The 26,486-nt window shown below is 39.0% G+C and overlaps 2 protein-coding genes across 5 annotated transcripts in view; one reads left to right on the forward strand and one right to left on the reverse strand.

Moving 5' to 3' along the window:
* Nucleotides 1–11,210, forward strand: part of RIC1 (RIC1 homolog, RAB6A GEF complex partner 1) — a 169,166-nt gene extending 157,956 nt beyond the window's left edge. For 2 of the 3 annotated variants that reach the window (XM_066368093.1, XM_066368095.1), the window contains exons 22-26: nt 2,653–2,939; nt 3,779–3,970; nt 5,901–6,078; nt 6,242–6,430; nt 8,703–11,209. In XM_066368093.1, coding sequence (XP_066224190.1) covers nt 2,653–2,939; nt 3,779–3,970; nt 5,901–6,078; nt 6,242–6,430; nt 8,703–8,991 — 1,135 coding nt within the window. In that variant the 3' untranslated portion in view covers nt 8,992–11,209. Of the gene's footprint in view, nt 1–2,652; nt 2,940–3,778; nt 3,971–5,900; nt 6,079–6,241; nt 6,431–8,702 lie in introns of all 3 variants that reach the window. The other variant, XM_066368094.1, reaches the window with a different exon arrangement.
* Nucleotides 11,211–14,682: 3,472 nt separating this feature from the next.
* The window catches only part of ERMP1 (endoplasmic reticulum metallopeptidase 1), a 70,289-nt gene continuing 58,485 nt past the window's right edge, over nt 14,683–26,486 (reverse strand). For both annotated transcript variants that reach the window (XM_066368101.1, XM_066368100.1), the window contains 2 exons: nt 18,082–18,245; nt 14,683–17,954 (listed from right to left, as the gene is read on the reverse strand). In XM_066368101.1, coding sequence (XP_066224198.1) covers nt 17,790–17,954; nt 18,082–18,245 — 329 coding nt within the window. In that variant the 3' untranslated portion in view covers nt 14,683–17,789. The remainder of the gene's footprint in view (nt 17,955–18,081; nt 18,246–26,486) is intronic.

The following is a 26,486-nucleotide window of genomic DNA, read 5'->3' on the forward strand; positions in this document are numbered from 1 at the left end:
TTTTTAGCACCTGAGGTAGAGGTTTCACGGAGCCATCGTCAACTCCTGGGGCCAATGCGCTCGAACCAATCAAGCCATGGCTGCAGGAAGGGAAGAGAGAGAGAGGGAAGGGGGAAGGGTGGAAAAGCAGATCGTCACTTCTCCTGTGTGCCTTGACCAGGAATTGAACCCAGATGTCCACACCCCTAAGGCCAACACTAAGCACTGGGCCAACTGGCCAGGGCCTAAGTTCACTTCTTTACTTTTTGTACAGTTTCTGCCCCTTTTACTAAAGTAGCTTAGATATACCTATTCTGAATGCAATTAACTATAAATTACTTCTGATAATAGAATAAAAAGATACCATAACTGTAGGTAATCTAGAAGCCTTCTTAGAGTCAACAGTTTTATCCTCCTTTCCAGCTACACCTCTTGACAAAAGAAAGTGTGGTCCTCATGTACTTGCCCCTCCTATGACTCTGTTGATTGGAGAATTCATTAAAACAGCGGGAGAGCAAAGAGAAAGTGTATCCTGGAGACTGAAACCTACATCACCCATAGATGGGTTATTGCTCCTGAGAGGTTAACTATGAACTGATACAGATCATTATAAAAAAGAATTCCCTCTGGTGTGTGAGATCCATGTTTTCCTTCTTGTGTTGCATGTTCTTGGCTCTAGTTTTTTCTCTTCCCTAATCCTTTTGTATAGTTTGTATTGTGTCTACAGTGCCTGGCACATAGTAAGAACTGAACATTGTTTATTATGATGTTTAACTGCTTTTTCTTCTTCTTTTCTTTTTTTGATAGAGATGAGAGAGACAGGGACAGATAGGGACAAACAGGAAGGGAGAGAGATAAGAAGCATCAATTCTTCATTGCAGCACCTTAGATGTTCATTGATTGCTTTTGCATATGTGCCTTGACTGGGGCAGGGGTTCAGCAGACCGAGTGACCCCTTGCTCAAGCCAGCGACCTTGGGTTTAAGCTAGTGAGCTGTGCTCAACCCAGATGAACCCACATTCAAGCCGGTGACTTCAGGGTTTCGAACCTGGGTTCTCTGTGTCCCAGTCTGACACTCTATCCACTATGCCACTGCCTGGTCAGGCTGACTGCTTTTTCTTATCACAGCATTAAAATCACCCCTACTCACAACATATATTCAATGATGGGTTATATATAAGTCAAATGCAACCTATAAACAATCTTTATGCAAATAATATTGAAGAATATTGAAGAAATGTATTACTTTATGTATTATAGTACATATAACATGCACATATTACATAAGAAACATACCCTGAATTTAAATATTGGTCAATGCATACTGAGTCATCACTGTGTTAGGCATGTGCTCAGCATTTACCCATTAAGGTCTTCTGGGCTTTTCAACAACTGTGGACGGTAGGTAAGGGTAGATACTGTTGTTAACCACATTGTTCAGGTTAAGAAAATAAACTTGGCCCTGGCCGGTTGGCTCGGTAGAGTGTCGGCCTGGCATGTAGATGCCCTGGGTTCAATTCCTAGTCAGGGCACACAGAAGCGACCATCTGCTTCTCTACCTGACCCTCTTCCCCCCCTTCTCTCTCTCTTTCACTCTTCCCCTCCAGCAGCCATGGCTCTATCAGAGTGAGTTGGCCTGGGGTGCTGAGGATGGCTCCATGGCCTCTGCCTCGGGCACCACAATGGCTCTGGTTGCAACGGAGCATCACCCTCTGCTGGGCATGCCGGGTGGATCCTGATTGGGTGCTTGTGGGAGTCTCTGTTCTCCCTCCTCTCACTGAATAAAAAAATAAAAGAAACTTGGTTATGTTCCCACAACTAATGTGTGACAGAGCCAAGATCTGATTCCAGGCAGTCCTGCTCCAATGCTGCCTCTCACTGCAAGTACCATTACTGTTACCAAACCAGTTATACCATATCAGCTCATATGAGTAAGGGATGATAGGCTATATGTAGTTGTCATTAATTCTTTTAAATGATTTGTTTATGTTGTCTACATAACTCATATTGAAAGACTTCATTTCACTTTTATTTTTTAGTGAGGAGGAGGAGAGATAGACTCCTTGCATGCACCCAGACCAGGATCCACCCAGCAACCCCTGTTTAGGGCTGATACTTGAATCAACTGAGTTATCCTCATTGACCAGGGCCAACACTTGAACCAGTTGAGCCACTGGCTGTGGGAGGGGAAGAGAGAGAGAAGAGGGAGAGAGAGGGGAAGAGAAACAGATGGTCATTTCTCATGTGTGCCCTGACCAGGGATCGAACCCGGGACTTCTGCACAGTGGACCGATGCTCTATCCACTGAGCCAACTGGCCAGGGCCTCATTTCACTTTTCTCTTTAGTTTCTTTGATCTGATTTCCTTCCATCTTTTCAATAGCAGTTATTTGCTCCCTTTCTCTCCTTCAGCAGTTATCACCCTATTTTGTGTCTTTTTTTGTCTCCTGTTTTTTCCTATTCCATGTATTCATTCTACAAGTATGTTTTACGAGCTGCCATGTTCTAGGTGTTGTTCAGCACATGGAGAAGAACTAATACTTCATCCTCCTCTTCAGTCAGAAGTAGATCATGGATCTCTCACCTCCTTACCTTGCTATCAAGGATACTGTGTACAGCATGTGAAGTCTTCAGTAAAGATTTTTGTGTAGCTTTCTTGTGTTCCTTCTTACAGATGGAGTAAGGACAGCGACTGTGCAGAGAACATGTATATTGACATGATGCTGTGGAGACATGCCCGGCGTCTCTTAGAAGAAGTTCGGCTTAAGGACCTCGGCTGCTTTGCAGCCCAGCTGGGCTTTGAACTAATCAGCTGGCTCTGCAAGGAACGCACCCGAGCTGCCCGGGTAGACAACTTTGTGATAGCCCTGAAGAGACTCCACAAGGATTTTCTGTGGCCACTTCCCATCATCCCAGTCTCTTCTGTCAGTTCTCCTTTCAAGAATGGAAAATTCCGAACAGGTAGTGCAGGCTTTGTGTCACTTGTCAGGAGAGTTGTATTTTATTAAGTTTTAGGCGTTTTGTTATTAGTTGATATTCTAAGAAATCTTTTCATTCCAAACTCAGGAAGAGATAAAAGCCAAGATTTTGTACATTAGTTGGATCATCTACCATTTCATCAAGGGTGTAAATAAAGTAAAATTTATGTCTCAAAGACTTGTGACCTTGAAGTCTAATTTATAAATCTAACCGTTCTTATCTCAGACTATCAACAAGTTGAGAATTGACTGAATACAAAAGTTACCACACTTAACTGTGGGAAGGAGTTTTGGTATTGGTTAATCATTATAAGCTAAATTGTTCCTTACCGGACAGGACTCAATCCAGAGAAATGGTAAAATGCAGCTTTGAGAGCCCACCTTCTTAACTAGGAGATGACAGAGTGAAACTGCATTTTGATGAAAGAAAAAATAAAAAATAAAGTTTTTTAGTTAGATCTTTTTAAGGAAATCTGTTCAAATTATCACTTAAGAAAACTCAAATGAAAGCCTTTTCTTGGCATTTGGAAACCTCATGTCATCTTAGAACCAAGGAAAATCACTCAAAAGAGGAGAATAAAATTTTTCCCAGTTCTAGTAAGCTATGACATAAGATGACTGTTAGAAGCATTCTATAGTCAGGCCATGTGTTACAGTCCCACATTCCTGGTTTATGGGTGGATGATGCAGTGTAGGGCAGTAATTAGCTTTGAACTTCTATGATTGGAATGGGAGGAGAGAACCTGAAAGAACTGAATTGAAAATGTCAGTGTGTACTTTTTCAATTCCCATTTTTTCTTTGTTTTTGGATCTGCCATGCAGTGGGAGAGCAGCTGTTAAAGTCTCAGTCACCTGACCCTTTTTTAAACCTTGAGATAGATGCCAGCATCTCTAATGTCCAACAAAGTCAGAGATGGCTCAGCGACATTGGCCCTACCCATCATGAGATAGACACAGCCTCATCCCATGGACCACAAATGCAAGATGCCTTCCTGTCACCTTTATCTAATAAAGGTAAATGTCTTGTTAAGTCCTAACTCTTCAATTCCTTTGAAAGAAGGTTTATGCACTGTAGCACATAAAATATAGAGCTTCACTCTTCTCTGAAGATGTTTCTTGAGGATTATCCATTAGTATTCTGGAGAGGTAGATAGTAACTAGAACAAGGACAAATTGGCCTTGACTGTACTTTGCATATTTTAAGTAAAATCAAACAGATAAAACCTTGTTACAGGTCAGCACTAATAGATGCACTAACTTTGAACCTCAGGTAAGCAAAATGTTATCTATCCCCATATAAAAAATTCCATTATTCTCATAAGTATACCTGTATTTTTTTTAATGCTGTTTTATTTCATTGATTAAAAAATGTTGACATTTTTTTTCTCTTGTAACTTACTACATAATATCTTTATAATTTTGCCTCTTAGCCTTTAAAACCTAAAATATGTACTATCTGGTCGTTTACCAAAAAATATGTGCCAACCTCTGCTCTTATAGTAATCAGTAAGTTAAAAATCGAGTAATTTTTTAAGTGACTTATGTTGCTTAGGTTTATATAATCATAAGAGCCTTAAGTAGCAATTAGTCTGATTTTCTGCAGTTTTCTTAATGGCCAAGTATTCGCCTGAAGTTTGCTTTTCTGTCTGTTGTCACTATTACCTGAACTTCTGCTATGTGGAGTAGGCTTATAGCTACCATTAATTATTTCATACTGTGGTAGAATACACAAAACATTTATCAACTTAACCATCCTTAAGTGTACAGTTCAGTAGTGTTTACAATTTACATTGTGTGCAACCAATCTTCAGAACTCATTTCATCTCACAAAACTAAAACCCTATACTCATTTAATAACAACTCCCCATTTCTTTCTACCCCAATCATTGGCAAATACCATTCTATCTGTCTCTATGAATTTCACTACTGTAGATACCTCATATAAATGGAAATATACAGCATTTGTGTTTTTGTTAACTGGCTTATTTCACCCAGCATAATGTTCTCAAAGTTCAGTTGTAGCAAGCATGAGAATTTTCTTCCTTTTTTAGATAAATATTTCACTGTATGAATATGCCACATTTTATTTATCCATCCATCTATTGATGGGCACTTGGGCTGCTCCACCTTTTGGTTATTATGAGTAACACTGCAGTGACTGAGGGAATGTAGATACCTTTGAGATCCTGCTTTCAGTTCTTTGGGTTATAGACCCAGAAGTGGGATTACCAGATCATATGGTAATTCTCTTTTTAATTTTTTTTTTAAGGAACAATCATGTTTTCCATAGCAGCTATTCCATTTTACATTCTCACCAGTGTTGACAAGGGTTCCAGTTTCTCCACCTGATCACCACTTACTTGCTGGCTTTTTTTTTTTAATATTAGCCCTCATATTGAACATGAAGTGATAACTATTGCTTTTTTAAAGAAAAGAGTTCATTTGAAACATACTTAAGTTGAGGTCCTTGTATAATGGATCCCTTGCCCCATCCCATGTATCCATCACCCAACTTCAATTACCAACTCACGACCAAATTTGTTTCATCTGCTTCACCCTCCTGTATTTTTTAACCCAATCCAAAACATGATATATTTTATCTGTAAATGTTTCAGTATGTATCTTTAAAAACACTTTTTTTAAAAATAGCCATATTATCATCCTTCTAAGAAATATTAATATAACAGTAATTCATTCATACTATCAAATATCTAGCAAGCATTCAGATTCCAATTGTTTAAAGGCATATAATGCCTGGTTATCTACTGACTTAAAAATATGTACTACTGTTAATATATAGCATGGGAATTTTAGCAGTGGCTTTAATGTTTTGCTTTCAAACTCTTCAGGAAAAATCAAACCTGAAAAACAGCCAATATTTAAAATTAAAGTAAAACATTTTCTACATGAAGTTAGTTTATAATTTTTGGCCCTTCTTCATCAGGTGATGAATGCAGTATTGGTTCAGCCACAGACTTGACTGAAAGTAGCTCCATGGTGGATGGGGACTGGACAGTGGTGGATGAAAATTTCTCCACACTCAGCTTAACTCAGTCCGAGCTAGAGCACATCTCCATGGAGTTGGCGAGTAAAGGGCCTCACAAATCCCAGATCCAGCTTCGGTGAGTTTATTAGCATTTCGAAACCACAGAGTGCCTAATTGGGATATTTGGGTAAGTAAGGTATGGGGGCTACTTCTCTGATAATGATGCCCTACTGAACACCTGTAGATTCTTCTTGGTTCTGTATGTCCTTCTCAGTTACTTTGTTTCTGTTTACATATAGGTATCTGCTGCATATCTTCATGGAGGCAGGATGTCTGGACTGGTGCATTGTCATAGGCTTGATTCTTAGAGAATCCTCAATAATCAACCAGATTTTGGTTATTATACAGACTACAGAGGTAGACGGAGAGATGTTACAGAACATAAAGACAGGGCTACATGCAGTGGACCGATGGGCCTCTACAGATTGGTGAGTGCTGGTTTTTTTAGGTTTGTTTCTTGGCTATCCCTTGGTTAATCCTGTCTATTCACATTAAAGCTTAGCTCTGGTTATTAATTTGGATATTTGTAGCTTGGTCAAATTTTTATATTTATTTTCAAGGCTTTTTTTTTTTTTAAGTGAGGGGGAGGATAGGAAGAGAAAGAGATGGGGAAGCATCAATTCTTCATTGTGGCACCTTTGTTGTTCATTGATTGCTTTTTTCTATGTGCCTTGACTGGGGGGGGGGGAGCTCCAGCTGAGCCAGTGACCCCTTGCTCAAGCCAGTGACCTAGGGCTTCAAGCCAGTGACCTTTGGGCTCAAACCAGCAGCCATGTGGTCATGTCTATGAGCCCATTCACAAGCCAGCTATCCTGTGCTCAAGTTGGTGAGCCTGTGCTCAAGCGAGCTGAGTCCACACATAAGCCGGCAACCTCGGGGTTTCAAACCTGGGTCCCCTGCATTCCAGGTCGATGTTCTATCCACTGTGCTACCTCCTTATGGCAAGGCCGTTTTCTTTAGTTACCATTCTTTCCCAAACATTTAGATGAATAATGTCCAATGAGATAATGTTGGTCATTTTAACACATTGTTGACCGCTCACCAGTTAACTCGTTTTTGTTTGAGTATTAACCCAAACGTTGTTGACCAATCACAAGTTAACTCGTGTTTGCACTTGCATTAGCTATTTCAATTTTTGAAACTCAGGGTAATATAAGATTATTGTATTTGTGACTCTTCACCCTGTAATTACAATAGACAAAATAAGATACAAAAAATTTCTACCTGAAGTAGCTAGAGAATAGATATCTGCTGGTTCAAATGAGTGCAGCTCAGAACCTAACACTTCTGGTACTTCTCAAAGAGCTCCTTACATTGATTCACCTTTTAGGCTTTCAGGGCAACTAAAAGACCATGTGTTATAAAAAATAGTCACTGCACTGGTATACAACAAATCCAACTAGAACGTGTAAAGTGTGTGTTTCAAAACGCAGCAAAACCAGATATATTTGCAAAACATGTTGCATACCATTACACGTAGGTGATTGCTATCAGTATACCACACCAAGAAAAATTACTAAAATATATAATATATATAAAATATAATATGTAGCAGATATGTACAAAGTTTGATTTAAATTCATTATATATAAATATACTGAAGTTTATTTAAATTGTTTTACTTTCATACTCAATTATGAAAAAATAGCCAGCGACATGAGATAATTTCTGCATAAGATTGCTGGTCAACAATGTGTTAAAATGGGAAGCATGGCACTGACTTAGGATTGATGAGACAAATGGTCTTAGAATTAAGACTGGAGCCAGACTAGGCGTTGACGCAGTGGATAGAGCGTCAGACTGGGATGCGGAAGACCCAAGTTCTAGACCCCGAGGTCGCCAGCTTGAGCGCGGGCTAATCTGGTTTGAGCAAAGCTCACCAGCTTGGACCCAAGGTCGCTGGCTTGAGCAAGGGGTTACTCGGTCTGCTGAAGGCCCACAGTCAAGGCACATATGAGAAGGCAATCAATGAACAACTAAGGTGTTGCAACGAAAAACTAATGATTGATGCTTCTCATCTCTCTCCGTTCCTGTCTGTCTGTCCTATCTATCCCTTTCTTTGACTCTCTGTCTCTGTAAAAAAAGAATTAAGACTGGAGCTTGAGATTTTTATTTCTGCGGAATTAAAGATAATAAAAATGTCTACATAAAAAGATTAAATCTTAAGTCTATATGAATTTAACATTACATGGCAGTTACTAGCAAGCCCAGATTATTAGAGGATGGTAATAAAATTAATAGGACAATATAAAAGAAAGGACACTTCAGTTTAAAAAAATAGAAGAGCCTTAGGTTCTAGCCTTTTGTCGTCATCTTATTAAGTATAGATTGTGGGCTTCCCTTACTTGGATCTAGTTTTCCTTAATTGGCAAATTCGCTCACATTCTCTCAAAGTTCTTTTTCAAGTATAAAATCCTGTTGATCCCTTACACTGTGGAATATGAATTTTAATTGTAATACTAGATAATTGGCTCCTAGTGCTCAGAAACTTAAGACTCAACACTAATGCTGTGGGCAGCCCCCTCTACGCTGGCCAGGGCACTGAAGAAACCTTCCTTTCCTACCTCCTGTGCTGCTGCTTCTCCCTACATAATCTACCACTGACCTTACTGTTTTAATGTTTAGTAGGTATTTATCCATAACATTCTATGGAGCCTTTTGAATATGGCAGATAATTAATTTCCTTTTTCCTCTACTTAGTCCTGGATATAAGCCATTTTTGAACATCATTAAGCCACAACTACAGAAACTCAGTGAGATAACAGAAGAGCAGGTCCAGCCTGAAGCGTTCCAGCCAATAACTGTGGGTAAGACTGCGGAACAGACTAGCACCCAGGCAGAGGAGAGCAGGGGCTCCTCCGGCCACAGAAGCATCCCCCAGGGCGAGGTCGGGGGAAGCTGTATGGTCAGCCGGACAGAGGAGGACACAACTCGAATAGAGGAGGAAGAATCTTTTCAGGATGGGACTTATGACTGTTCTGTGTCCTAACAACAATGGGGTGCCACCACCACGGGCAGTATTAATTAATTAGCAGCAGTGTGCGTGCAGCTGAGGCACTGTGACCTAGTAGATTGAACCAGGGAGAGCTCAGCTCAGAGACTCTGATAAGGTGTTAAGTTTTAACTAACTCTCCTCTAAGAAATCTTTGATGCCATAAAAATGTGATATCAGAATAAATCATCTTTCATAAAAAGTTTTTTTAAGCTTCAGTAGAAAGTAATAAAGAATACTGTACAGATGTATATGAGAATATTTGATTTTGATTTGTTTAGCCCCAGATGAGCTTGCTTTTTCAGTACATCTAGCTCCTTACATGTTTTACCATTCAGCATGTCCAGACTGCCTTTTTTATTTTTTTGAGAGCAGGGGAGATAGTGAGAGACTCCAGCATGCACCCCAACCAGGATCCACTCGGCAACTCTCATCTGGGGCCCATGCTCGAATCAACAGAGCTATTTTTAGTACCCGAGGCTGACACGCTTGGAACTGAGCTATCCTCAGAGCCCAGGGCTGATGCTCGAACCAATCAAGCTGCTGGCTGTGGGAGAAGAGGGAGAGAGAAGTGGTTACTTCTCCTGTGTGCTCTGATAGGAATCAAACCTGGGACATCTGTATGCTCCGTATGCTGGGCCGACACTCTATCCACTGAGCCACCAGCCAGGGCTGACTGCTTTTTAAAAATAAACGCTAAGGGTGCTTACTGTAGCTCATCAGGTACCTGAGCTACCTGTAATGCCCCCTCAGATTGAGTGCTGGACTCTTAATAGCAGCCTGCCCTGGTGCAACACATGCTGGTGTGATGGACACGTGCCCCTGTTCCAGCCTGTTAAATCCCAGTCCTGAATTGATGGGCACTGTTTACCTGAGAGTCAGTGTGCAAGCTTGATTCCTGCTGAGCAGCCTGCACAGAGGTCTGAGGGGTTCTTATCAATTATGCTGTTAGATACCACTCAACTATTTTGTTTCAGAGAACTTTTATCTTTTTTGTGAACTCTTGTGTAAATATACTCAAAGGCACTATTCATATTTTTAGGGTTTATAATTTGTAAGGTTTTATGCTGGATTCTGCATGGCTATATATATTTACTCTTGGAATAAAGACAGGGCTTGCTCTTTTTTCCAAATATGAGTAGTCTTCATTGAGGAAGACAGGTTTATTGGCTGAGTCATAAAGTGACAGAAATGGTCACACAGATCATGAGATGAATACAGGTTTTGTGCAAATTTCTTATTTATTGCTTTTATAAATTGAATAAAAAATGGAGTTTTATGTAAATAGACTGCTGAATCCTGTATTATCATGACTAACTAAAGATTAGTATGTAAAGATTGCATTCTTCATTGTAATTTAAACAATATTTTATGTATTTCCAGATACGACTTAAATTTGTTTTCATACATTATGAAAACTGCATACTCATTAATTGCTTCAGACTAAACACATATCCATTGTATGTACTTCTAATTACCTTATAACAGTATTAATTTAGATAGCTTGTTTGTACTGTGCAATTTGAACAAAGGAATGCGATGTTATTTTTTACAAAAACAAACTTATTTTTATAACTGTATTTGATGTGGACCAAATTCATACCACTATGTAAAACAGCCTCTCTTCTCATAGTGCAATTATAGTTTAGAAATAAAACTTGGTCCTCTATCCTTGTTTTTAAAAGTAAATGGCTAGATATAGTTGTCCTAGCCAGGTTTCCTTTAAAGAGAAACTGAAAACCATTTTGAAATTACCTAGTTGAAAACACATCAAACTGTTTTAAATTATTGGGCTTGGTAATTTACCATCATTTACTTTTTACATTAGAAGTGCAATAAATTCACATACTTTAAAACTCCTGAATGGGTGAAATATGTGATTATTGGTACCTGGTCCTTCTGGTGCTACTTTTACTTAAGTGTTTGTTTTAATCCACCTTTCCCTGAATCTTAAAATAGAAAATGTTTCCTATGTGAGTACATGCAGCTCAGCAAGAACCTAATCTGAAATTTCTTCTCCTGCCCTAGTCCACTCAGAGAAGAACTACAATAGCATTTACTTTTGTGCTTGGTGTGAATATTCAGTCAATAAAAGTGATTTACCATTGTAAACAGCTGTCATCTTTTCAAATCTCCTAATGTGCCGTTGGGTTTGGTTCGTCTTGCACTCTTTAAAGCAAGGCATCAATAAATTAGCTATATTCTTGTGGTTAATGCCATAAATGCATCTTCTGGAAAATACTTGTTTTTCAGCTAATAGATACGGGTGGCCCCAAGGCAAAAACAAAAAACAAAACAAGTTTACAGAAAATTTCTCTTCCATTTATATAATTTAATGTTTAAAAACTCTTTATTTTGCCTTGTTTGGTTCCCGTATCAACTGTTTAGGCCATTTTTCTTTTTAAATGAAAGGAGGGGAGACAGACAAGACTCCCACATGCACCCCAATCAGGATCCACCAGGGAAGCCCCTTACTGGGTGGGGATGGCTTGTCCATATGGGGCCGTTGCTCAGCAACTGAACTATTTTTAGCACCCAAGGTGGAGGCTCTAGGGAGCCATCCTCAGTGCCAGGGTAAGCCATAATTTTAACCAATGAATTTAAATATTCAGTATAGCTATTAAGAGTTTAAATTATTTGCTAATACCAAAACAAGAAATCATCTGGGGGTAGAGGCTACCTTTGCTTCTAATTAAAAGTGCTGCTACTTCTGTAATGTGTACTTTTTTACTTTGTAAAGGGCAATAAATCCATTATATGAAGTTTTGTTTATTCACCATCTCCGGTTAACAGCAAAAAGTGTATGTATTAAAAGCCACAAAATATTCTTTTGATTATATAATTCCACCTCTTAGAATTTTTATTTATTTTTTTACAGGGACAGAGAGTCAGGGACAGACAGACAGGAACGGAGAGAGATGAGAAGCATCAATCATTAGTTTTTCGTTGCGACACCTTAGTTGTTCATTGATTGCTTTCTCATATGTGCCTTGACTGCAGGCCTTCAGCAGACCGAGTAACCCCTTGCTCGAGCCAGCGACCTTGGGTCCAAGCTGGTGAGCTTTTTTTTTTTTTTGCTCAGGGTCTCGAACCTGAGTCTTCCGCATCCCAGTCCGATGCTCTATCCACTGCTCCACCGCCTGGTCAGGCAGAATTTTTAAGAAATGACTTAGAAATTCAGACAGATTTTATATTTATTTACATACAGAATTACATTCTAAATACCTGACAACACAAAATTGGAATTGTCCATGTTGATGACATGGAAAAGTTTAAAACATAATGAAAAATGATACAAAATCATGTATACCATATTTCCACCAAACAAAACTATATGTAAGGGTGCAGAGCAGTGGTCCCCAAACCCTGGGCTGTAGAGAAAGAATAAATAACTTACATTACTTCCACTTTATTTATATTTGTCTGAATGACGTTTTATTTTTAAAAAATGACCAGATTCCCTCTATTACATCTAAGGCTCACTCTTGACACTTGTCTCAATCACGTGATACATTTATCCGTCCCACCCTAAAGGCCAGTCCGTGAAAATATTTTCTGATATTAAACTGGTCTGTGGCCCAAAAAAGGTTGGGGACCACGGGTGTAGAGGAGACACACAGGCATTATCTCCAATAGGTGGGATTAAAAATGATTTTTTACTTTTTCCAATTTTCTTATGTTCCTAAATCTGCTGTCTCCATGGATTTGCCTATTCTGGACATTTCATGTAAATAAGAATCGTATTTGTGGCTTTTTCTGTCTGGCTTTTTTCACTTAGCATAATGTTCATTTTTGTATATCAGTACTTGATTCCTTTTTAAGGCTTGATAATATTCCATTTTATGGGTGCTACACTTGTTTATCCATTCATTATTTAAGGATTGTGTGGTTTCAACTTTTGACTACCAAGAATAATGCTACTATGAACACTCATGTACAAGTAGTTTCCATGTGGACATGTATTCAGTTCTGTCTAGGAGTGGAACTAAATATTCTATTCTCAATGCTATTGAGAATTTGTTTTATTTTTGGATTGTTCTTTGTTAGTGTATAGAAATACAATTGATTTCTGTATATTGATATTGGATCCTAAAACTGCTGAATTCATTTATTAACTGTAATAGTTTCTTGTGGATTCCTTATAATTTCTATATAGATCATGTTGTCTGCAGCTAATCTGGATGCCTCTTGCAAAACTGCCCTGGCTTGAATCTCCAGTATAGTATTCAACAGAAAAAGTAGTGGACATCCTTGTCTTTTTTTCTGATCTTAGGAAGAAAGCAGCATTCAGCCTCCCATCACAAATTATCTTTTCATAGATGTTTATTAGGGTAAGTTTCCATCTATTATTAGTTTTTTGAGTGTTTGTATTATGAAAAGGTGGTTGGCTCTGTCAACAAAATTGAGATTATCATATGGTGGTTGTCTTTTCTTAATATGGAAAATTGCATTGATTTTCAGGTCTGTCTGTGCATTCTTGATATAATCCCACTTGATAATGGTGTAGGGCAGTGGTCGGCAAACTCATTAGTCAGAGCCAAATATCAACAGTACAATGATTGAGACAGAGAGTGAGTCAGAGAGAGGGCTAGCCAGGGACAGACAGGCAGGAACGGAGAGATGAGAAGCATCAATCATTAGTTTTTCATTGCACGTTGCAACACCTTAGTTGTTCATTGATGACCTTCTCATATGTGCCTTGACCGAGGGCCTTCAGCAGACCAAGTAACCCCTTGCTGGAGCCAGCGACCTTGGGCTCAAGCTGGTGGAATTTTTGCTCAAACCAGATGAGCCCATACTCAAACTGGCGACCTTGGGGTCTCAAACCTGGGTCCTCTGCATCCCAGTCCGACGCTCTATCCACTGCGCCACCGCCTGGTCAGGCGAGAGCCAAATTTTTTTTTTTTTTTTTTTTTTTAAATTTTTTTTAGTTTTATTTTATCTATTCATTTTAGAGAGGAGAGAGAAAGGAAGAGAGACAGAGTGGGAGAGAGAGAAGGTGGGGAGGAGCTGGAAGCATCAACTCCCATATGTGCCTTGACCAGGCAAGCCCAGGGTTTCGAACCGGCAACCTCAGCATTTCCAGGTCGACGCTTTATCCACTGCGCCACCACAGGTCAGGCCGAGAGCCAAATTTTTTAAACTTAAACTATATAGGTAGGTACATTCCTTATCGAGGTAGCGCCCGCACGTGGTATTTTGTGGAAGAGCCACACTCAAGGGGCCAAAGAGCTGCATGTGGCTTGCGAGCCACAGTTTGTTGACCAGGAGTATAAGGGAAAACTTGGAGAAAAATTATCAACATTTTATTTGATTTCTAAAAATATAATGCTTAGTAGTATCAAAAATATATGTTGATGTACTTCAGAATTGGCTAGGAAATTTTCAAATAAAAACAGACATAAGTAGGCATTAAGTGCATTTTGGCTTTATTGGCCATAAATTCCAGTAATGTGTATTAGGAATATCATTCAGCTGTTTCACCTTGTATTGAACTGTTGGGGAAATTCACTCAAAAAGTGAAGTAGCCTGCACCGAGACAGGGGTACTCTGCTTTCCTTAGTATGAGCTCTTTGGCTGAAAGATGATTTCTTCTTCCCTCCCGCTTATCTCTATTCCACAACAAAAGGACGTATTTATTAAAGCCTTTCAGTGATTTCTTTGCCAATGGATATGATTTTACAACTGTTAAATATGTTAAAGCTCAACATTTACCAAATAATCTGTGAAATTCAGATGCACAACCTCATTCCACAGAAAAAGGATTCCAGTTGAAGTAAACTAACATTTCCCTGTTGAATTCTTCGCTCTTATAGCAGTTATAACCACATGAGCCACCTAGACTTAAAATAACTTCAAATATGAGGATACAGGAGAAAAACAATAAATATCTGTTTTTCTGTTAAAGATACTACTATATTAAAACATTTATTTCGGTAACATTTTAAGGCAATAATTAATCTTCAAGTCAGCAAACCAGTGAAATAAATGGACAGACATAATCTTTCCTGCTATAGCTTCCTGAGTCAGCAGGCTGGTTTTTGGCACCCTCCGTGGTAACATTTTAGGACTCCTATCATGCTTATTTACATCTGTTAAACTGGAACAAATACTTCATGCAAAAATCATTTTTAGGTTCAACAATGTAAATTTTAAGAGAATTCCTTTGAAATCACAATTCTTTACACTTTCGCTTTATGTACAATACTGTGCTACTTATATTTAAATTCTGCAGGAAATACTGTGTTTTAGAATTTGAAAAGACTCTTTTAGAAATGAGTTATTCAAATGATCAAGAAAAAAACAAATTCTTTAATTTCAGAAGCTGCTTGATATGACAGTGGTGTGCTTGCTGACGGTCATGAATATTAGAATTACTTAACCCATTTCTGGTGTTAAAATATTAATCATGCCCAGAGACTAGTAAACATCTTGTTGCCAACCTGGAATAATATGGAAGCTTTATAACGCTATAGGAATCCAAAAACAAGAGGAAATTGTTTACATATGAACATCCAATTCAAAGACAAAAAAAACCCAAAACAATGATTATTACTGAAAAGGGGTAAAAGAACATCCTTTCCAAAGGAGAAAATCACAAGGAACCATTTGTGTTTTATACAGTGTCTTTTACAACACTTGTGTTTTTGCCTCTTAGAAAAATCAATTTCAGATTACTTACAGGGACAAAAAATATGCTTGTGCGGTTGTCCCATACACTCCACTAGGGGATGGGGGACACAGACCCCTGTGGATACCAAAACCCAGGGATGCTCAAGTCCCTTAAAAAATAGTATTTGCATATAGTCTACATCTATCCTCCCATACACTTTAAATCATCTCTTATGTTACTTATAATACCTGAAACAATGTAAATAGTTGTTATACTGTTTTTTTTAGGAAACAGGGACAAGGTAAAGTCTTGACTTTGAGTATGGACACAGCCATTGAGGCCTAACTAAGTGGTGCATGTCAGCAACAGCGTTAACTTTTCTTTTCCATCCATGGATGTGGAACCTACAGATATGGAGGAGTGACTGTACGTTGACATTCATGCAGATATTACTGTCTCTAACTTTTCCTCCACAACTGTTAATTCCATACTAGCTAATAAACACTTCAAACTTTATTACCACCTGACAAAGTCAAATCATCTGGCCTGACAGATAAACGTAGCAGGAACCAGACACTTTGTTTGAAGCACTTGAGTTTCTACAAAGTCATAAAAACCAAACCAACGCATGGCTGCAGTGTCCACACCCGTCACAGCCAGCACATCAGCACTCAACTCTGGCTGTGGCCCTGTCTGTGTAGGCCCACGCAGTTTTTAAAGAATCACAGGTTAGGCAGGCAATATGAGGAACATGATTAAGAAAGAAATTACATTGTGTGTATCACACAAGTAGCTTCAAAAGAATTTCCACCTGTGGTGCATATTTACTCTGCTCTTTCTGTTCAAATGGCTCCAAGTGCCAATTTTTAAGTTTTGGGGGGGTTAGGGGGGAGGGCACTATGCTTACTAAACTCAGAATTTATCAAACTTTACATTTCTTAATGGAACAAGGAAAGCTAGCAAAATTTACCACTGATCTCACCAAACCCATCCACTGCTGGAGCCAGGAAGCCACCGGAAGCATTGATGTGATCTGCCTCACAAACTATACAGCTATCCTCTTCAAAATGAAAAGCACCTTTTAAGTCCTAGGGCTGCCATTATGCAGGATCTGAACCCCAGTGGCTATTTTAGTACAAGCCACAACCTCAAACCAGCTCTTAAGTTCCTGAGAAACCAATCTGTACAGCTGGCTGGAAAACAGACAAAAATCAGGATCCAGTGCATCAATACAATTAAGGATTAACCTTGGATAACAGAAAACTCCTAGAGAACAGAATAAATATTTATAAAATGCTCAGCTACTATTACCTCACTTGCTTCCCTCCCCAGAATAGCCACCATGGCAACTCAGTGCTCTGAGGAAGGAAGGTCGCATACTTGCACAAACAATATTCTAAACCAAAAGAACCTGTGAAAACCCAGAGGGGTCTATCACAGGACAAATGTACCTCTTCTCAAATTGGTAAGGTGGGGGGCAGCAGCTTTGTTTCATAGAGAAACAGCCATTGAAACAACTTCAGAAAAGCATCCCAATCCTGGATCTTAGTGACCACTTGTCAACAGAAATCACCAACTCAGCAGTTTCCACACCAGGGGTTCTGGAGTCACTAGCAGTGCAGAGCGCATTCCAGATGCTGCCTAGGACAGCTCTCAGCACAGGCTGGGACCTCAAAAGCCCAATGGCTCTTTCTCAGTCCTTTTTGTAATAGCTTTCTAATGACCTATAGTTAGGTCTTAAGGGGAATCGTCACTCCAATGATTGACAGTTTACCTACCATCCACTGACATAACAGGGTCTTGGGCTTTAACTGGAAATGTCATTTGTCTCATTAACAGTGGTCCTGTAGTACTCTCAATATCTCATGATCCTAAGGAGACACCTGCTGAAGTGGTTTGGTAGCTTTTGTCCTTAAAGCCATATAAAATGACATGTTGGTAAGTGGCAGGCCCCCCATGTGCTAAAGAGCCAGAAAACTGGCATTTTCAAGTGTCAAAAGGCCATGTATCACTACCCCACAGTACAACCATTACAGTGGTTGGCCCTGAAGAGTATTAGCCCACAAAGCCCTCTGAAGCTATGCTTGTTAAAATTCATTGACTTATGCTACAAATATCCATAAGGAGAAACCATCCCACATGAAGTATCCCACTGGGTGTTTACTGACCGAGCTCTCAAGGATTAGAACACATAGAGATTGTAGGTGCACACCCAACCAGAAGGGAATGTCCAGTCTGGGAACTTGTCTCTCAGAGTGTCCAGCTGGGAGGATCTCTTGTCTTCCCCAGAAAGATAGTGGGCAGCAATGGCCACAGTGACTATTCCCTCAGGCTGTTCTTCTAAGACCTGGTAGAGAAAATTAGTTAGTTTTCCAGCTCTAGGAAGGCAGAATACTGATCCCACGTATTTGATACTTGCCAAATACCACCTGGGAGCCTGATCAATGGTACCAGCAATGCTGGGAAATTCCCACCTGAACTTCTATCCAGAACTGCCAGGCAGAGGCTTGGAGTCCATGGGAGTAAAATACAAAGTAATCCCCTCCTTTACTTGGGACTGGAGTGCCGTTGCCAAGGGACCACTGAGAAAGTGTTGACCCTTTGTGAGTTCGAACATAGAATGACATATGGCTTGGTCCTGTAACACAAGAGGAAGAAAGATCAGTTATAACTATCTTTAAAAAACAAGCCACCACCCAACTAGGCTGAAGTTCATGCCTTTTATCACTTTAGACACTCACTGTAAACCTAATGGAGGTTTGCCAGTTTGGACTTTGAGTGTGTCAACAGGGTTAAGTAATGAGGTGCAGCAGCAAAGGCATAATTTTACAGTGAGAAAACCTGGGTTTAAATCTGGCCCAGTCATTTAGCCATACAAGAACCTAGTACTTGTGAGTCTGTCTTCAGAAATCTAGAGAATAAGTTTCATCTAACCAAGAGATAACTGCAAAAACTATAGCAAAATAACTGATACTGAGAATTTTAATACAGTGATAATACAGTGTTTTCGTTAATAATCAGTCTGAAAACAATTGGCGAAATCCAAAACCAATGAAAACTAAGGTAATTTCCATATGAATCAATGTAAATCCAATTACAAATATTGATCGACTTATGACCATTCGACTTTACGACCACAATCACTAGTCATGACGGCTCCACGTCTGGCAGCGCAAGCGTTGCCCAGCTGGGCGTATGACAGTGCAGACCAGCTTCCGGCAGCACTACCATCTCCACGTGCACCATTTCAACTGTTATCCCAGACTCGGTACAGCAATTTGTGTTTTGTGTCTTGGATATTTTTCATCAAACCCCTCCCAAGATGTCTACCAAGAGGAAACTGTCTTTGCAAATATTAAACCAGTTATACTGGTAATGCAGTGTTTTACTTAAACCTGACGAATGTAAAAATAAACAAAATGGTGTAGAGATGATACAAATGGCATAAAATGAACAAAGAAAATTATGATATATAACAATAATGAAAGAAAATTATGTAAAATGACTTACAGATTTTTATAACATCATTTCACAGTACTATACATATATATAGCCTACTCAACTTACGACCAAATCATGTTACAACCGGTCTGTCAGAACCAATCCTGGTCGTAAGTCGAGCACTAGCTGTACTGTATTAACACCTGCAATCAGTTTTTTAAAAAAGCACAAAAACACTGGAAAGCAATGGAAGTGTTTGGCTAGACGTTGGGGTGATGCTCACACAACGAGAAACAAAGCCACACTGAGCAGAACACAACACGTAGGTCGCCCTTTGTTTTTGCAAAATTAGCAGCAAGGTCATGTGGGCACACCAATGAAATCTGAAGCAACCGACAAAAACTGAGACAAAACTTTCGCGGAAAAAAAATCAACGAAAACCGAAACCGATGATAACTGAAGCCAATGAAAACCGAGGTATTATATCACTAAGACACATACTGAAGTGTCAGGGTAGAAGATTACTGTGCAAGTGTTATATGTAACATGAGAGGAAAAGTGGAAAGCCTAAGCACACTATTATACAGGCCAAGAGTTAAAGAATGCCATTAAAAACCAACACATAGACAGTGAAAAGTTAATAACAAGTGATCAGAACAAAAATAGAAACTTTCTTAAATGCCAGAAAATATTTTTTAAATTAAATAGAGGACACATCACAGAAAAAAAGGAATATAATACAACATTATGACAAAGACAAAAAGAATCAGTCATAAAAATAAATGTGAAGACCTAACTCAGCCAAAAAAGAAAAATGTCTTCAACTTGGCTTACAAAGCCAGACCTAATCATATACTACTACTATATACGTTCAAGGAACCTATTTAAAAAGATTCAGAAAGGGTAAAAAATAAAGGTATGCACAAAGAAGGTATTTCAGGCAAGTGGGAATAATTTTAAAAAGACAACGCTGACATCAGAAAAACAATTCAAGACAAAATATTAAAAGACACTTTAGTATAAAAGCTGTAATTCATATAAAAATTGTTAATTCTGTACACCAAATAACATAGCAACTTTATGAAACAAAACTATAGGAGAAGATATATATGTGTGTGTATACAACACACACACACACAAGACTGATATTCCACTCTCAGTATAAGACATCAATTGAACCAAAAACAAGGATATAAAAGACCTAAACAAAATAATCACTGAAGCAAGACCATACCAAAATTTACATGCTGATAATACAGAATATACAATATCATCTCAAGTGAGCATAAAACATTCATAAAACTAAAATTATTAGGTCACAAAAGAAATATCAAAGTTCTATAAAAATTGAGGTTACAAATAAAATTCTGATTATAATTGAATACAACTTGAAATCAACAAAATAAAATAGCCTTCCATCTGGAAATTAAAAGGTGTTCCATTTAAAAGACTCATAGATAGGCCCTGGCCGGTTGGCTCAGTGGTAGAGTGTCGGCCTGGCGTGCAGGAGTCCTTGGTTCGATTCCCGGCCAGGGCACATAGGAGAAGTGCCCATCTGCTCCTCCACCCCTCCCCCTCTCCCTCCTCTCTGTCTCTATCTTCCCCTCCCGCAGCCAAGGCTCCACTGGAGCAAAATTGGCCCGGGCACTGAGGATGGCTCTATGGCCTCTGCCTCAGGCACTAGAATGGCTCTGGTTGCAACAGAGCCATGCCCCATATGGGCAGAGCATCGCCCCCTGGTGGGCATGCCAGGTGGATCCCGGTCGGGCACATGCAGGAGTCTGACTGTCTCCTCGTTTCCAACTTCAGGAAAAATAAATAAATAAATAAAAGACTCATAGATAAAAGAAGAAACAGAAATTATGGAATTTTTTAAAGTGAAAATATATACTATACACATACCACAAACTATTGGATACTTGTAAAGCAGTGATAAGAGGAAAATCTACAGCAATAAACATTTTCCCAATAAAATAAAAGAATAACTGACAAGTAAAAATAGGACAACAAAGTAAATGAAAAGAAAGCACAAGTCAGGAAATATAGATAAAAGCAGAAACCAATGAAATGGAGAACAGAACAAAATGGACCTACATTAAACAATCAAGTATGTAATTTTTTAAATTAAGAAGACAGCCACTAGCTAACTTGATTAAGAAAGAGGTGGGGTAGAGGGGAGAGTGGAGCAACAAGTATGTGAAAGAGAAATAAGAAAGAGAAAACAGAAGTTTGTAAATCACAAGTGACAATCTTGTAGACTTCTTTACTAATAAAAACCCAGATAAAATGGATACTTTCTTAAGTAAAGTATCATGAACACAGGGCTGTAAAGCTTAAGCAGACCAGTTACCCTAGAAAAAGTTATTAAAAAGCTACCCTGCCTGACCTGTGGTGGCGCAGTGGATAAAGCATCAACCTGGAAACACTGAGGTTGCCGGTTCAAAACCCTGACTTGCCTGGTCAAGGCACATATGGGAGTTGATGCTTCCTGCTCCTCCCCCTTCTCTCTCTCTCTCTCTCTCTCTCTCTCTATCTATCTATCTCTCCCCCTCCTCTCTAAAATGAATAAATAAAAAAATTAAAAAAAAAAAAAAAAAAAAAGCTACCCTCATCACACACAAAAACCCAGCAGGATCAAGTAGTTTATGAGAGGAATTCAGGCTAACTTTTCAAGCAAAAATTTCCAAGGGTCCATAAAACTGTTCCAAAGCATTGAAAATGAAAGAAAACTTACCAACTGTTTTCATGATATATAACATTTATGTTTTACATTTATAATGCATAACACTGATACCTATATCAGAAAGGGTACAAATAGACACAGACCAATGTCATTCATGAGTACTGATGCAAAATTTCTAAATAAAATATTAGCAAATATCCAATATCACATTAAGAAAATAATAGGCCATGGCCTCATGGAATATACCATATTAAAATATCCAAGGAACACTTATCTAAAGAAGACATACAAGTGGCCAATATCATCACTAATCATCAGAGAAAGGAAAATTAAAACCACAATGAAATACCACTTCACACGTGTGAGAATGGCTACCATCAATAAATCAACATACAACTTTTGGTGAGGGTGTGGAGAAAAGGGAATGCTCGTGCACTGTTGGTGGAAATGCAGACTGGTGCAGCCTCTGTGGAAAATAGTATGAAGTTTTTTCAAACAATTAAAAATGGAACTGCCTTTTAACTCAGTAATCCTACTTCTGGGAATATATTCAAAGAAAGCTGAACCACTGATTTGAAAGAATATATGCTCCCCTATGTTTATTGCAGCATTATTTACAATAGCCAAGATCTGGAAACAGCCCAAGTGCCCATCAGTAGATGAGCAGACAAAAGCTGTGGTACAATTACACCATGGAATGCTACTCAGCTGTAAAAAAGAAGGAAATCTTACCTTTTGCAATGGCATGAATGGACCTGGAGGTTATTAAGCTAAGTGAAATAAGCCAGTCTGAGAAAGACATTATGATCCCACTTATATGTGCAATCTAATGAACAAAATAAACTGAGGAACAAAAGAGAAACAGAGGCATGGATACATACAACAAATTGGTAGCTGTCAGAGTGGTGAGGGCTGGAGGGCACGATAAAAGAAGGTGAAGAGACCAAACTGTGTGCAGGATGCAGTGTTCAGATGGTGTTTTGAGTTGTACACTTGAAGCATGAATGGTTTTGTGAACCAATGTCACCCCAATAAACTCAAATTTTAAGACATAAAAAAAAAATCCAAGGGGAGGGGAAATCTATGGTTATCTTTATAGACAGCTAAAAAGCCTTTCACATAATTAAAAAACATTCAAGAAATGACAACTGATGAATGCTTGCTTAACATGATAAAAAAAAAATCTACCTTAGTCCTAAGGCTAGTTATCTTACATAATGGGAAAACAATAGAGATCTGAGTACTTATATCAAGAACAAGGCAAGAATGCTATCTCAACATAGTGTTGAACATAGTTGTTCAACACTATGCTAGAAGTAGTAGCCATTTAGACAAATCAATTAGAGGCATAAGAATTGGTAAAGAAGAAATAAAACTACATTTGCAGATGATATGCAATAGTCAACATGCTATATCTGAGGTCTGTTTTTGTACAGCTCCCAGGCTAAGAATGGTTTATATGTTTTTAAAGAGTGATTAACAAGAATATGAACAGACATGGCAAAGCCTAAAATATTTACTATCTGGCCCTTTAAAGTTTGGCAATTCCTGGTATACCTGGAGAACCCTAGAGCAGGGGTAGTCAACCTTTTATACCTACCGCCCACTTTTGTATCTCTGTTAGTAAAATTTTCTAACTGCCCACCAGATCCACAGTAATGGTGATTTATAAAGTAGGAAAGTAACTTTGCTTTATAAAATTTATAAAGCAGAGTACAGCAAGTTAAAGCATATAATAATAATTACTTACCAAGTACTTTATGTCAGATTTTTGCTAAGTTTGGCAGAATTAATCTTTATAAAACAACTTACTGGCCCTGGCCGGTTGGCCCAGCGGTAGAGCGTCGGCCTAGTGTGCGGAGGACCCGGGTTCGATTCCCGGACAGGGCACACAGGAGAAGCGCCCATTTGCTTCTCCACCCCTCCGCCACGCTTTCCTCTCTGTCTCTCTCTTCCCCTCCCGCAGCCAAGGCTCCACTGGAGCAAAGATGGCCCGGGCGCTGGGGATGGCTCTGTGGCCTCTGGCGCTAGAGTGGCTCTGGTCGCTATATGGCGACGCCCAGGATGGGCAGGGCATCGCCCCCTGGTGGGCAGAGCGTCGCCCCCTGGTGGGCGTGCCGGGTGGATCCCGGTCGGGCGCATGCGGGAGTCTGACTGTCTCTCCCTGTTTCCAGCTTCAGAAAAATGAAAAAAAATAAAATAAAATAAAATAAAACAACTTACTATAGTTAAATCTATCTTTTTATTTATACTTTGGTTGCTCCACTACCACCCACCATGAAACCTGTAACACCACTAGTGGACGGTAGAGACCAGGTTGACTACCACTTCCCTAGAGTATCACAATTAACTAAAAAAAAAAAAAGATTCAGTAAGGTAGCAAGCTATAAAATTGATGTAGATAAGTCAGTTGCCTTCATACATACAAATTATAACCAGTTAAAAAACGTATCGGTAGAGAAAACCCCAATTGTAATAGCAACAAAGGCTAGATTAGAAATATTTTAAAACACTCCTGAAAGACGCAAAAGTACATTTGAACAAATGAAAGAACATTCCAAGTTCACGGATAAGGAGACTCAACATGCTCTCCTTAATTTATAAATTTATTCCCCCAAATACCAATTAGCAGTAGGTTTAATATTAGAGTTAATACTAAAGTTTGAATAGAAAAACAAACATGCAAAAATATCAAGGAAAACACTGAAAAACACAAACTACAAAGGATCCAACAGTTCCAGTCATTAGCCTATTAAGCTTAAGAGTGCTAACTGGTACACAAAACAGACCTACACAAATACAGTCAAAAATATTTTTCTGATTTCTTGACATCTGTAATTACAAAACAGGACAGTAGATATGCAACTTGCCTGCCAGGAACATGTATTTTACTGTAATTCTCCAAACTGTGCATAAAAGGATACAGAAAGGTGGTTGTTTTATTATTTTATGTGTGTGTGTGTGCTTGCTTTTTTACAGGCTGGTGATTAAATAAACTTAGAAATATGTACTTACTGGCATGAACAAGTAAACCAGTAAGTGAAACATAAATTTATTTCTAGCCTGATCGAGCAGCAACACAGTGAATAAAGTGTCAGCCTGGGGCATAGAGGACTCAGGTACTAAACCCTGAAGTCACTAGCTTGAGTGCGGACTCATCTGGCTTGAGCATGGGATCATAAACATGATCCCATGGTCGCTGGCTTGAACAAGGGGTCACTCGCTCAGCTGCAGCCCCCGGGGTCAAGGCACACATGAGAAAGCAATCAATGAACAACTAAGGAGATGCAATGAAGAATTGATGCTTCTCATCTCTCTCTCTTCCTGTCTGTCCCTATCTGTCCCTCTCTCTGTCTCATTAAATATAAATAAACTTATTTCTAATAAAATTTTAAAACACTAGAAAACAAAAGTATTCACCTTCAAAAGTGTCAGCTAAAGCACTGAATTCTTGTAAGTACTTCACTCCATAGGTTAACTATCAAAAAGAACCTTGACCTCTAATCTTATACCATAAATTAATTCAAGATGGATCACAAGCCTAAACATAAAAGCTAAAGCAACAAAGTTTTTAAAAGAAAACATAACAAAATCAACCTTTGTGACCTTCAAGTAGACATTTGGGAAAGACAGATAAAGCACTAATTCTAAAAGAAAAACCTGATAAACTCGACTTCATAAAAATTTTAAACTTCTGTGAATCAAAAGATACTGTTAAGAAAATAGTGGGCCCTGATATGCCAAGGTTATAGGTTCGATCCCGGTCAGAGCAAATACAAGAATCATCCAATGAATGCATAAATAAGTGGAACAAAAATGGAAGTTTCTCCCCCCCCCTGCAATTTCCTCTCTAAAATTAATAATTTTTTTTAATGAAAATGGGCAAGAAAATCTTGATAATACATACAACCTGATCAAGGATCTTCATCTGGAACGTATAAACTCCAAGTCAATAAGCCCAATTTTTAAAAGGGAAAAGGACATAAACAAAGTAAGATATATAAATAGCCAAGAAGCACTTAGAAGTGTTCCACATCATTATTACAGAAACACAAGAGGTACCTAAACATCTAGAAATAATAAAATGAAAAATACAGCCTTGGCCAGTGGCTCAGTGGTAGAGCGTTGGCCTGGCGTGTGGATGTCCCAGGTTCAATTCCCGGTCACAGCACACAAAGAAGCACCCATCTTCTTCTCCAACCCCCCTCCTCGCTTCTCTCTTTCTATCCCTCTCTCTTCTCCTTTCTCCTCTCCTCCTTGCAGCCATGGCTCAATTGGAGCGAGTTGGCACCAGGCATCAAGGATGGCTCCGTAACCTCCGCCTCAGGCACTAAAAAAAAAAAAAGGCTCCAGTTGCAAAGAAGCAAGGGCCCCAGATGGGCAGAGCATTGCCCCCTAGGGGGCTTGCAGGTGGATCCCAGTCAGGGTGCATGGCGGGAGTCTGTCTCTGCTTCCCCTCCTCTCACTAAAAAAAAAAAAAAGTACAAACAACAATTATTTGTGAGGACATGGAGCACTATAACTTTCATATACTACTGGTGGGAGTGAAAAAATAGAACAGTTTAAAGTTAAAGGTAAGTTTGCCCTCTGAACCCAACAATTTCACTCAGAGACAGAAGTGGAAAACATATTCCCAAGAAGTCTGTACAAGAATGTTCATAACAGCTTTATTCATATTAGCCCCAAACTGGAAACAGCCCAGGAGCCCAACAACAAGAAAATGATAAACTATTCATACACTGAATACTACTCAGC

This window comes from Saccopteryx leptura, chromosome 2 (genome assembly GCF_036850995.1).
Source record: "Saccopteryx leptura isolate mSacLep1 chromosome 2, mSacLep1_pri_phased_curated, whole genome shotgun sequence".
Lineage (NCBI taxonomy): Eukaryota > Metazoa > Chordata > Mammalia > Chiroptera > Emballonuridae > Saccopteryx > Saccopteryx leptura.